At 34.5% G+C, this 14,808-nt stretch overlaps 1 protein-coding gene across 1 annotated transcript in view; it reads left to right on the top strand.

The window, feature by feature from the left end:
- The first annotated feature begins 1,793 nt into the window (after positions 1-1,793).
- Positions 1,794-14,808, top strand: part of LOC138332364 (LIM/homeobox protein Lhx1-like) — a 46,703-nt gene continuing 33,688 nt past the window's right edge. The window contains exons 1-2 of the mRNA XM_069280444.1: positions 1,794-2,106; positions 5,090-5,292. Of these exons, the coding sequence (XP_069136545.1) occupies positions 5,193-5,292 (100 nt within the window). The 5' untranslated portion in view covers positions 1,794-2,106; positions 5,090-5,192. The remainder of the gene's footprint in view (positions 2,107-5,089; positions 5,293-14,808) is intronic.

The raw sequence follows: 14,808 nt of genomic DNA, 5'->3' as shown, positions 1-14,808 counted from the left end.
ATTAATGATGTCGTTAATCATCGAAATGTGTAAAATCGCATTTTGAATTGCACATTTTAAAATCAAAAATAAAGTAAAAAGGGAAATAGTCTTCCAATCAATAATTTCAAATTTCTTTGAAATCTTAGAGAACTTACTGATAACGAAAGGTAACGAAAGATAACCCAAAAAGAGGTGTAGGAAAAGTATATATGTAATGATATAAAAAGTAATATAAGATAGAAACTCTATAACATGTTTTATGAATCTGAAAACTTCAGTTACACTGGACAGGGCTCAGATTTGCCAAGTATGTACATGTATTTAAACTTCGGACATTTAAAAAGTCCTAAAGTTTTCTCTTCGCACTAAAAACAATGTGTTTTTGCGTGAAGTATTGTTTACCTATAGACCCATATGTAAGTATTCTAAATACCTACTCTGTGTACCCAAGTCAGCAACACCAGAGACTCGTCTTAAGATTTTTGTCTAAGCAAATCTTCAACAAACAAATCTCGTACAATCCTTACCACTATACGGCCACTCACACAGGTGTAAAGGGATATATACACCAAAAGCAACGTTGGTCAAATATTGTGATAGAATGTTATTTATTTTTCGTCAAAATTCTATATGCATTACTTTGTAGATGGTGACCAGTCCGGTACCCGCGTCCTCTGTATATAGGGCGCTGTGTCCACTATAGCTGACCAGAATGACCATATCCGCCAGCATGGAAAACAAATATTGTCTCAACAACGTGCTTGGTAAAGAAACACTATTGTGCGTGTAGACGGATAAGTTCTTAAGAAAATTTATACATTGATAATCCTTGTGTTTGATATTCAAGCTTGGCTATATGCTTGAATATATTGTAGATTATATGGTGATTTTTCACGAAACATATATTTTCTTTCTTACATTAAATGTACAGTTCAATAATAATAAAAAAAATACTTTACCTACATTGCAAAGCAGATTATAAAAAAAATATCCCTTTCATCTGGTAAATATATGTATAGTGTAAATAAATTATTTGGAATAACGGATTTTGCCAAATATGTCAGGTTGAAGTTAATTTTGTAAATAAATAGAAGACCATTTTGAATGTTTTACGATGACAGATAACTAGACCAAATGTAATCTGTTTGAGAGACGACATCTAAACACAACATCGCTGTTCTTTTCATTTTGTTTTAGACTCGGTGATAATTCTGAAACTCTTTTCTCGCCCGTATCAATATCGACCGACCAATGTTCACCCCGCCCACTTCAGTGTATACAGCCGATGGCTCTAGGGACTCTGTGTGATTGACGTCGCTTAGTCGTACTGGCCACGCCCACTCTAAGGGTGCCTTACAAGTCTAACAACATGAAACGGTACACGCTGGTTTCACCAATAAAAAGCTGACAATACGGGCGAGGGACCTACCCCAACTGGTTGTTATTGATGGTTCACACCACTCACATACATACAACCGGCCACATCTCAACATTCTAAAGTGAAAACAGGAAAAAAACTTCTGGATTGACAGACTACAGGGAGTTGTCATTCAGCCAAAAATTGTCTACATGTTTGTGAAGTCCGACCGCGTCTATAGACAAGAACGGGAGTTGTTCTAACCAGGAAATACACAGTATATTCGGGAAGACATCTTATAGAGATACACTAAAGTTGGAAGTTTTATTCAAATGTTTGTAATGCTACGGTTTTATAGCCTTACAACTACCCAGGACAACTCAGAAGAAGCTACCCAGTAAACTGTCGGACCTATCTCTACACAGACAGCAGGGATAAGCTTTACTTTCGTCTTTCCTCGTTTGTGATATTTTTGTCCATTCACCCGCCGAGCTGTGGGTGTTTGCCCCACCCTCACGCCCGTGGGTGTCCATCACACCCGTATCCCCCCGGGAGCTGGCTCCACCCATCACCCTGGCGGTAGGGGGCAAAAACGCCGCGGTGCAATGCGCCGGGTGTGAACGTCCAATTCTAGATCGGTTCCTGCTAAATGTCCTGGATAGGGCATGGCACGTGAAATGTGTCCAGTGTTCGGACTGTCGGTGTCCACTGACGGACAAATGCTTCTCCAGAGATGGGAAACTCTACTGCAGAACAGACTTTTTCCGGTACGTATATTGGTCAAAAACTTATACGAGGCTCGGACTGAATATTCCGGCCAAAAAGTCTAGTTTCAGTTTGTCCCAAATGCACTTTTCCGTCTCCGGCTTTTACTTGCAACATAACCTATTATATTTTTCTTTTTTACTCAGGCTTCGTCTATGTTTATAGTCAATTTATACTGAAGAATCATGAATTGTTAATTACTCAGTAGATATGATAGTTTTATAGGATTTTTTTGTGTATCAAATAAATAGAAAAAAAACCAATGACATGATAAACAATTTTTAAACAATAAATATTTTTAATAAAAACTATTCAATAACAATAATTAAAATAGCACGTGAACTTTTGTTTTATAAGATTGGGTTGTGATAATTATAATATTTCTAGAAAACGTTAACGATTTAGTTTTTGATATTTCATTTCATTATCAAATATCATATACACAGATACTTTACTTATAAATAGAATGTCCCCCTAAGTTGAAATTGAATATTAGATAAACCCCTTTTTGAAATCAAATGTTTACATACAATAAATAAAAAAAAGAATTCTTTTTTCTTTGGGAAAATGTTCTCTTAAAGAAAATAAAATACTTTATATCCACGTGAATTGTAATTAATGATAGAAACAAACTGTGATGGTTACTGATCTACAAGTTTATTAGTTACATATTTCTTTTATAGAGATGTCAACCTCCACACGTGTGTACTTGTGTTTAACACCCGATTATATAGTCTGTTGATACTACAGGGAACATCTAGGACCATACATTATTTAGATCCAGGACTGAACCTTGCCTCGGTCTGTTACGTCTGAATTCAGACGTGCATAAGTATCAGTAGAATCTCGTCGTTCTGTGTAAAATCCAGTGAATTATTTACATATCTGTCTTCCTTTCAAACACACCGTTTTAACAAATCAATTTTTCAACTCTTTGGAACCTTTAATATTTGTTCTTCATGTAAATAAATACGGCATTGTATTCATGCAAGAAAAAGCGGAATTGATATCGCTGCGTTTCAAATACTGCAATGATTTTTAATTCCTAATATGGTATTTTAGACTTGGACACTCAGCTTCAAGTATCTGGTAACGAGGGAGATTTAATTAGGCCCGCTAATCAGAGAGAGTGAAAAAAATCCCGCGTGGTACAATATTTGACAAGACGTAATACATAAAACGGTTGAATGTTAGGAGTTCGGTTCACTAATTGCCATATATTGAAGACAACTCCCCACAATTGGAATAATACTTCCGATTGACAATCAAACGTCCGGATAGTCTAAGTGTACTTTGGGTCAATATCCCCTACAACACTGTCGGTTTTATTGACAAATACATCCTAACTTAATTCAAAAAAATTAAAGAACAAAATAAAACAGAATAAAAAAATCTCTTTATTCTTTTGTTCATTTTATTTGAAGTTCGATTTAACATTTTTAGATGTTACAGGCTTTTAAGATAGACCGGTAATATCTAATTGTAATAGACCGTTCCTATGTAACATGGGCAGGTAATGACATATTAAATAGGGTATTGATCATTAATGTCACATACCTGTAGAGGTAAAACTCACCTGTATACAGGTAAAATATGAAAATAAGAGAGAAATATAATATCTAAACTAAAAACTTCTGTAATTTTAAACACAAAAGAAATTAAAGTTTAATGCTATGGAGTTTTAATAGAAACAAACATTAATTCATGTTCTGTTTATACTTCTTTTTTACCTTATCCACACTAATACACAAGCACACATTCTTCATGTTATAACATATTTCTTTAACTATGTAATTCTCTTAGCTTAACATTTTATAATCAGTTAGTTATGATTGAGGAATCAAGTAAACAAAATCACATGTACCAACCTAAACATATGTATTTTACTGCAGGGTATACAACGTGAACAATGTATAATATATTATCAGTAATAGTTTTAATTTGATTAGTAACTTTCTAAGTGATAGTGATTAATTCATTATAAAGAACATTGTAAACTGTACAGTAATATATTATCATTAGTAGTAATATGAAAGTTGATAATATACATTGTAAATTTAGCAGCAATGACATATATAAACCAATAGTTTTAAGCTTCTCAGAATCTGTCGAAAAACATATCTGTCACCACAGTTTTTTTTAATATTTTGTAAATGAAGGTTGAACATGTTTTATATATATAAGATCAATATTTACCTGTTGTTTACAGTGTTGTTTTTACCTGCTGTACACGTTAGAGGTTCTCCTTACCTTTACAAATCGATCACAGATTTTCTCATCAATTTTTCATTTTCGGTTGATGCCCAATCAATAATAAATTGTTCTAATGTTACTGCTAATCATTCCAACATATCTCTGAAATAAATTAGGATATGGTTATGTTTAGGAAAACATCAGTATAGTAAGTATTATCCGTTATTGTAACACGTTATGATAGCATGTGTTTTATATAGTAATTTTGTGTTTTTTACTTTTTACTGATCCTAAAATAAATCATCAGACGTAATGTTAATATAGAATATCTTTACACTTACAAATGGAGTTATTTTTTGTTTGAATGAAATTTAAAAAAGTATACAAGTATGACTACTTTATTGCTTTCAATTAAGAATACTAGGTTTTGTGTCGATCTGATTTCAAATTTATCACTGTCAGAAACATTTAAAGTAAATTTATCAATAAGGAAATTTTTGAAAGCTGAACATTAATTTCACATTGAGTTCAGTTTGAGTTTCAATGCAGTCGCACAGCGGAGGCTCCACCAACAAACAAATCCGCCAACATAGAGACTATTCCGTGTGACAGATAATTTTATCAACAAAATGAAAAGTGGAATTTCATTTTTGATGTACATTTATATTTGTCTACATTATCTTTTGATAGTGAAGGTTGTGAGAGACGCCATATATGGAGTGATTTATAATGCGCGCGCGTGTCTGTTAAAGCTGTATGATAAACTACTTTTCATCTTTTCTTACATTTCAGACGATTTGGAACGAAATGTGCTGGTTGTTCCCAAGGAATTTCTCCCAATGATCTAGTGAGGCGAGCCAGAAACAAAGTGTTCCATTTAAAGTGTTTCACGTGCATGATATGTCGAAAGCAACTGTCTACTGGAGAGGAACTTTATATCATGGACGAAAATAGGTTCATTTGTAAAGAAGATTATATTAGCAGTAAATGTCAAGGTAATTATAATCTTTTATTTTATTTGTGTCAGTTTGAAATAATTAGATATACTTTTGGTTACATTTTAACGAAAAACTATGTCCTTTTAATAATTCATGATATTTGAACAGTTTATTTTTGGTATTACATTATATTATTTCCCTTTGTTAGTTTCGAATGTTTGTGTCTAGATATCTAAATACAAATCGTATCAATATGGCGTGGCACAAATTATCCGGAAAGCGATGCCACTGAAGGCTTTCGTTATTGATGGCGGATGTTTAGGAAGAGGATGTTTAAGTTTGAGTTAGAGACGCGAAATGATACATACAAGGTGTTGGTTTCACACGTGCTACGTGTTCACACGTTAAAGTATACACTCCTACAACCACCAACTCATTCATTGAGTATTCAAACTTCGACACGTCTTAAATCAAACACTGTTGCTAGATTTTACTTTCGCCAGACTTGGCTATTCCTTCTGCTAAAACTTGATGCACCGCGACATAATCCGTAAAAAAAGCAGAGATATGGGATCTTCATTTCACAATATTTAAAAAAATAAAATGCGTAAAAAAATAAGAATATCAGGATTAATATTTTTTGTTATTAGTAAGTATCTGTTTCAATCTATTTAAAACAAAATTGTTCGTCTCCACGTGAGATCACACGTGCGTGGTTTATGAATGGGAAGGTGTTTGGTGAATGATTAACGTTGAATTTTGTGTTTGTTGATGAACCCCATCCTAAATGCCTCTCCTATCTTTTTCCTCGTCCTTTCTGACAGCATTTCGGGATTAAACAGACTTAAACTTGTATATTCCGGGTCCAAATGTAATATCTTTCAAGATTTATGGTTAATTAATATTAAAACCTTGATTCCGATAATTCTGATATATTATAGTCCCGTAGTTTGGAGATGAGTATGTGGTTGGCATGGCCTGATAACAAACTACATGTGGGCACAAGAGAACGTTTTAGTCGTTTGTATTTATTTAGAAATTTTTCTCGGTAAAAACCGTTAACGTTGGGTTGTGTTGAATTATTAATTGACGTAGTGCGGAATTAATTGATGACTGTCACGTGATTTGTTCTCTATCAATAAGTGGCGTAATGGCAGGCTACTGATTAATTGAAGAAATAGGCAGGTGTTCTAAAATGGTGAAAGTATGTAGGTACATTTATATAGTGAACTCCGGCTTGTTTAGACCAAAAACTTATTTTATGTTTAATTCTGGAGAATTGAAATCTATATATGTTACTTCTTATATTTGATATTTGATTTTTAAATCTGTAGCATTTGTATTTTATAATTTAACTTGTTAATTTGAAAACAAAATTTTTTTATGATATCGAAATGTTTAATACCAATAATTTATGCAGAAGAAAATGTTATGTTCGATTTTTAAATATATCTAAATAAGACCACACAGAGGAAATATTGTTTTATTTATACAGGTATAAATATTTTATTGCTTTTGTTGATTATTCCCAAATAAAAATAAATAAAAAAATATGTTTTCACATGAATGACCCAGTAAAATAGTCGGGTATTTCTTTCAAACAGAAATAAACATATCTGAATTCTATTAACATACGAAATGTTTCAATAGTTTGAATAATTTATTTGTGTTATATTTTGTTTAAAAGGATATGCAGAAACTGTGTAACTGTTTAATAATACATGTTGGGTTTATATATAGTTGGTAGACACTAGTTTGTGATGATAAATAATGTAGAAATGTACTTGAATGTCCATTGTATGTTTAAAATTAGAGAGTGTAATATTCTTGACGTCCAGCGTTGCTCCCAGCTTCGCGGCTGCCTCCCATCTATCTTCATTACCGCCACATAATCGCCCTTTTCCTTGCATTCATCCCCATTTTAACGGGAATTGCCTCTATTCTATCAACGTTATCCTAACTATTAATTGAAACAGTTTTTCTGCTTTACAACAATTGTAATAAGAACTACAAAATGATCTCGCATATTTCTTCTATTTATCTTCCCAATTACCCAAAAACAGAACGACAGATATATAATATATTGGCGTTAACGTCTAAGGATCTGGTAGATTAAGTTAGTATCATTAGAGACGTCGGATTATACATTTTATATAATAAACCGCTACAGAAGAGTTAAATCTTCATAATGCAATCATCTTGACATGTTTATTGTCGCAAATTTTTGTTTTATATAATTTTACTAATCTCGTGCATTGCGGAATCCTTTAATGTCCGACTTTGTTTATATATAATTCCGCTGACTGTTACCATTACTGAATCTTTGAATCACCAGATTTAATTTTCACAATTTTACTAATCGCTTGCATTACTGAATCTTTTAATCCTCGACTTTGTTTTCATATAATTTTGCTATAGTGAATCGTTTAATCCACGACTTTGAGTGGAAATTTTAGCATGTGTTACTATATAAATACATATTTTTACGATACCTAATAATATTTCTAAAATGGTTTCTATTATATCCGGACATTCCGTCTGTGGGCCCGGGATTATAATGCGTTTTTCGCGTATTCTAAATTGAAAGCATTATTTATAAAATGTGGATGTATGAAAAATGCACTTTGTGACTCTGTGGTTGGGTTTGTTTGAGTCTGTGGACTCTATATTCGATACTACACGGTTCCACAATGAATTGTCGATCTGAGGAGTCTATGTATTTAGCTGAGAGGACTATATTGAGAATAGTGTATGGAACGTTTTGAATTTGTTTGTGTACATTGTAAACCCGAACTGTACCGGGTGTCCCCAAACTACCAAGCCGAGTGGGGACGGGGACTTAAAGAGCCAGAGAATAGAGGGGGAGACCTTGGGTCGAATATTGTGCAAATATAACAAAAACTCGAGTGTTCTTTATTTGTATTCCGTACTGGGCTTTTGTGATTTCCACTTCAGAAATCGGTACAATACTACAACAACTTAAGTTACTGTCGGTTAAAGCATTAAGTAGGCAATCACTAGGGTTAAGAGGGATTTTCGTTTGTTTTAAAAGTTCTCTAAGATATTTTGAAAATGAAGTATTTAATTTGAACAAATTAAAGATACACTTTCGACGATAAATGAAATATTATACTGTAAACATATATTATTATGATAATAAAAAGAAGGAATTGAAATTTATTTTTTAACTGAGAGTTTACTAAAACTGATTTTAAAAATCACATAGCAAAAATAAAATAACCATTTTATGAAATGAAGTTTATTTATATGGGTTGCTAAATATGTAACTTACAATTCTCATTAGTACATCATGCTATAGCCTGACTTATTCTAGATTTACTTTAAAACTCCTCAAATACAATGTATAACATTTATAAATGGTCCTTTTACTGTGAAAGCTAAAGTAGACCATGGTTGTTGACGTTAAGTCGCCAGTAAAATTATTTTCTAATTGTTTATTTTCCATTGCCAACCTTCGTTAGCTTCATATGCACGGGTGAAATTTAGTAAATAGAATAATATTCTCAGGTTATGGTTCGATCAGAAATGTCTGAAATTCAAAATAAGTGATAGGTTTCACTTGTTTGTTTTTAGTTTAACTGGAGCAGAAGGTAAAAACAAAACTCAGCATGTGTAGGCCATGAATACCAATAATTTCAGTATTTGACATACCAATAATGAAGTCGTACCGGGTTCATATTTCCGGATTTGTTACTTCCCTCTTCTTCCGAAATTCCTGAATCCTTCTTGATGTCAGTGTGCGAGCTTATGTAAATGTTTATTTATAAAAGCCGGGGAATTATTTCCAGATTTTAGGAATAAGTTTAGAAAATATCAAAATCCGCTGGGTCATGTGATACTTGTAGACAAATAAACACAGTTCGGTATGTCTGTTGACTGCAGACTGACCGAGACTAACCCACCACGCCGGCCTATGCCGGGTCCCAACCAAGTGCGCCCTTACCATACGTTGTCTAGTTGTTTTCCTACTGCTAACTTAGCGGGGTGCTCTTTGCATTTGGTTAAAAAAATCTTATTACCCGAGTTAACATGGTGACCGTACTTGTGATGCGGTAGGCAGGTTTCTACTCCTAAGGACCGTACGGCACCATTTTTTACTCATGCATGTCTCGGCCCCACGTAGTTAAACTGTGATTAAATCAGAAGTTGTAGCCATTTGAATTATTAGTCTCAAAACACATTCCCCCTACCCTGTTCCACAAAGAAATGTTATAATATATTGCCGCCAACTCGCATCGGGAAAAAGCGCGGATCCACCGCTTTCCACTTTCCAACAGGAGATCCCGAAAATCCTTGATAGTAAATATAAATTTTTTATCGCTCATAAAGCAAAACCTAACCGACCTACGTTTAATTATTATATGCCTCAAATTAATACTCCGTGAATATCATTTGTCCTCCAAATCGACATGGAAATGTGCAGTATCTGACCAATCTAAATTATAATAAAGTAATATCCACCCACCCATACATATTAGCCATTCATATTCTGAATTTAACAGTCCGACAAATTACGAATTCTATCTTCAGACCCTACACGTTTTCTGTCTATGTGACCCTTCTGTCTTCGAACAACTCTACACATAATCCGACAGATGCAATGCATCCTAAGCCCACCTACGTGCTCGTGAAAGCCCCACACGTGCTCGCCTGTACGTGTTATGCTTGACGATCTGTGTATTACGCGATATTCCGTCCAGGTGATAAGTATTATCGATATAAACCAAATGAAACGGCTTGTCATAATTCTAGGTTTTTGAGCTGTTCCAAAATCTGTCTTCAGCTGTGTATGTCATAATCAAACGTGTAAAAGAAACTGAATGTAGTGCAGTATAATTATCATTTTTTCTTCAAATGTTTTTATTGTTTTTCTTTCTTTTTTCTTTTAAATGTGTGTATGGTTTTTTTTTAAATCTTATTTGCTTTCAACCTTTCCCTTCTAGATTTTGAATAATCATGATAATTTAATAGATAAGTGAGTAACCTCGAACCGGAAGCGAACGAAACTATTCTAATAATTAACAAAAATAACGGAAAATCAATATACGGAAATACTACATTGTTATTGGCGGACATTAATTATTAGAAATAAGCAGTAAGCTGAGGTATGATGGGACGATCAGTTGTCCTCGAGTTGTTTATGTATGTGTGTCAGATGTCATCGAAGGTTATCATCCAACGACCCAATTACAACAGATAACACGTCCTGCCAGACCTCACCAACCAATTTCCATGATTTATGGGTTTTTAAGCAGATATGCAATATGACGAAGAGTGACAGGGCACATTGTAAATACAGACAAGGATGATTGTTGTCATCAAATTCACCAAAGTACTTGTATTGAAATAGTTTTCAACAAAGCGTAAGAAAGTCAATTAAAAACATAATAATGCAATATTGAATTTTATGTTGAGAATTGTTTGTGCTACATCTGAAGCCTTGAAAAATTAATCTCATGAATTTTATTTCTAAAATTGAATAAAGATTTGGGAATTGGGTTTCTGTACGTAAACTAAAAGATCCACAAAACGATTATGACTTGGTTAATATGTTGGTGTAGATTTGTATTAGTCATAGAAAGCCATTTCCCCTCATTTGACCCCGAGCATGATGCATGAAACCCTCGTGCGAGGCTGGGAGGGTGGCATTCTATATAGACCGTTGGGTATAGGGAGTGGGGAGATGGAATGTCCCAGGGTGTTAGGTTATGGCTCGGACCATCATCGGATCTTCCGACAAGTCAAGTCCAAATCCCCGAGCACGGATAATTTCTTAGTTTTGCAGCAAGCAATGACAGGCCGTAAAAGATGAAAAATTGTCCAATTGTCACGTTTGTGAAAATTTGAGGAAATTATCTTGTGTTCCCGCTGTTTTAGAGCACGAGGTGCGCGAGATGGCCTTCGTGGCATTTACAAAATGGAGATGTCGTCTGCTCAGGCTATTTTTCTTTGGGGCATAGTTGCCAATGTGACTAGTGATGAAAACAAAATTTTCGTGAATTATGTTGTAGGAAATGCCATATAAAATGATAAATTAGAAATTAGCGGTAATTTAATTAACTATGTCAAACTTTCTCTGCGAATTATGACGCCCAAGTACGCTATTAGCAGAGGGCGCATTGAGTCCGGCCTCGCTCTGTGAATTACAGTAACGAGAGCTAATTATCAGCTCTAATGCTACTGTAATGGGCAATAATTCAGTAAACAAACAATATCAAACGCGCGAGATTTTGTTCCAAACCGCAATCATTGGTCGCCAGCTAAACCATTTTATGGCGTTTTGCAGGCGATAAGTGCTCGACGATAAATATAAGTTATTGTTTCATGGAGACGATTTAATAACAAAGCCATGACACATCCGTCATTTGTACCATAAGCATCGACAGATCACTGAAATACAATCATATAGAAATAGTATGTCTTTTTCTGATTACAAATTACGAAATTACGTAAACTGTTAAACTGAATAGCCAAAGAAACGGGATTTCAAATTAGATAATATAATCTAATTAGGACATTGAAAATGTAGAAATAAAAAGAAAACAATTAAAAGTAGAATTTGATTCATGAAAAATTCGTTCTTAATCTGTTGGGAAAATGTCCTATGGCTTTGTTGCGATCTGATGATGATGATAAAGACTTTAAACTGAATAAATATAATGTGAAATGGATAGCAAAATCTGTGATAGTCCTGTCGAGTGCGGCGCTCGTTAGGAAGGTATCCCGTGGCTTTTCTGCAATCTGCTTTATGATTCTGTTAAAGATTGTCCAACACATTTTCACGTGCACTGAAATCGATGAATTTCCTTTCATTCTGATTATTTGTCTTTTATTTCTGACGATATTGCGGCGCCCACCTGGATTTCTCTCACGTTATCTTACCTGCGAGAGACAATATTGATACGGGATCTCCCCTTTACAAAGTGCAGTCAACTGCAGCCCATTGTGTACGTTGCTTCAGGAAACATGAACAACACTTCTTCAATCAATAGTTTTTATTAATGATCAAAATCTTCAAAGGTACATTTGTAATTGTGGATTCCATGCTGTATCGGTTATGTTTATTTCCAATTAAATAGCATTTAAATAAAAATAAAAAAATAAATAAAAAGAAGAATTTCAGGTATTTAATGGTCTATTACCTGCCGGATTTGATACTAATTGATACGTGTTACAATACAAAATAACGAAATCATTTTCAATTTACATTAGCATTTCCTTCCGTTCTCCATCGTCCTATTAACTTGCCTGTTTCCGTTTTTGTTCTTCCCATTTTACAATCTACGTCGCTTTCAAAGGGAGTTAATGCAGTACGAGAGATTCTGTAGTCTTCACTAAGAGTTACAAATCCTTTCTGGTTATTTTATGTAGCTGCACCAGACTAGTACAAACACAATCCTTAAGAACTTTCTTTTCTGTTTAAAATGGCGTACCAGTGTTTTGTTGTCATGTTACTGACGGTTCGATGACAAGCTCGTGGAGGCCGCCATTGTTGTTCAGGATGTGACGCACTAGGAATTATGGGGAGTCGTAGTACTGCGAGATCAAAGAAAGGACGAGGGTTACCTCTAACATACAAACCGGTGACACGTGTACGTTACGGAAAAACAACACGGTTACAACGTGTCGCGTTTACGGTGAATAACATCCATTCAAACGATAGCATTCGTCACATTAGGGGCCTGTGTTCACTGAGGGGAAAATCCAGGGCACGTCTGGGGCTAACTGTCTGTCCCGTCACCAAATGACGACAGATAGTTGGGAAGGCTTCACAGCCTCCATCATACGTCCAAAATATAAAAAAAACGATGTTGCTCTCATCTGGGCCCACCATAATGATGGATTGATGGTGACATTTATTAATTTGCTTCACAATTGTAAAAATAAAAATAAATGAAGCTTTTACGTTTATCATTTACATAAATTACCAATGAGTTAATACCTGTGTGTTTCTCCCTAGATTAAGCATGAAGTAAGAGCTCATTAGTCTTACTAGGGTATATATATCCAACATATTGCATACAATGCTACGATAGTGACTGATAATCGGCGTGTACTTTAGTCAAGAGACCCAAATATCAAACATCTCTGTATCGATTTTGACAAAAATAGTGCTTCACATTTAGGATTATTTATTACAGAAACTGTTGTATATGGTGTGTAACTTCTCAGTTTAACTGCATCAGTTCTCATTCTGATAAATGACCTGAAGTAGCTCAATGAACGCACTGTCAGGCCCCATACCCTGGGGTATGGCGTGTTTGTGAGGCGCGTTCGACTGTTTTGCTGTGAAAACTGAGAAGTACATTTGTTAGAGTGCCTAATTTTGCTATAAATAGCGACTTTATTTACTACGGATGTTTTGGGTGTCGATTTTCCCGTCAATTCTTATCTCCAGTTTTTAATGATGTACTATTCGGAAGTCATGTTTCATGGTTTGTGCAGGCTTTATAATGCGTGTCATGTGTCTTCATCCTTGCACAGAAACATGCATTCGTTTTAAAGTCAACATGTTGGATAGTTCAGAACCTTCGGGTTTAAATGAAATAAAATCTGTTGAACCATTGGAGGCTGAAATAGGTTAATACATGTAAATTAACAATTGAAAACGTTCTCATTTGGAAACTTGAATGTCGAAAGTATTTGCTTTAGTTGAAATAACGTCTTGCATGTAAAAATATAGGCAAGTACGTTAGTTGAAATGGAAATGTGAAGAAGTGCATTAAGGCTGAAATTGATTTATTAAAGTAATTATTGCATGTCAATATTTTGTAAAATCAAATATTGTGAGAGTTGGGATGAAAAGCAAGATAGAAAATTTTCATTGCGATATATATTGAAAGTCATAACCAATTAATAAAAGTCCCATTATTTTTATTATGAATAGGCACCATATGCACCAACTGTAAAATATAATGCTTAGGATACATGTAATTCGGTGACAGAATGATGCTCAAGGCTGATAATGAAACATGGGCATTATTGCTTGAAATGAAGAACACTAATTTGAGAGGTGGCACAGGGCCTTTCGATGTTTAGGCGTTCTACATTTCACTCTATCCCAATCATTCAGACCAACAACACCATACTACTAATCTTATCTCGATAATTTGCGTGCCGACTGATGCATCTATCTGTAGGTCGTAAATGTGTCTACAATCTCTGATACGTAGTTTTCCTATTTGAAAACACTCAATTCCAGCTAAAGTTTTAGAAATAAAATCCGTCAGAGAAATATCTTATCCTTTCATCTTGATCGGAACACTGAAATCAAAGTTTCCGTCGTTTCTAACTAAAAGACCCGGATTGATAACATCCGTTCCGGATTTTTACTGGATCGATTTCATTATATTATTGGCCAATGGTACAACCGGCCAAGTAGAATGAAGATAACTGTTTATTCCCGTCCATTACCCTTCATTTCTTCATTTGATGACTAAACGATAAATAGTCTCTCAAGCTATTTTAAAAATGTTTGTCTTTTTGTGGAAATCAAAGGTCTTTGTGGCCCAGTCATCTCCAAGCGTTAATGACGGGTCTTCACAATCATCC

This window comes from Argopecten irradians, chromosome 9 (genome assembly GCF_041381155.1).
Source record: "Argopecten irradians isolate NY chromosome 9, Ai_NY, whole genome shotgun sequence".
Taxonomy (NCBI): domain Eukaryota; kingdom Metazoa; phylum Mollusca; class Bivalvia; order Pectinida; family Pectinidae; genus Argopecten; species Argopecten irradians.
This window is presented reverse-complemented; position numbering and strand designations above follow the sequence as displayed.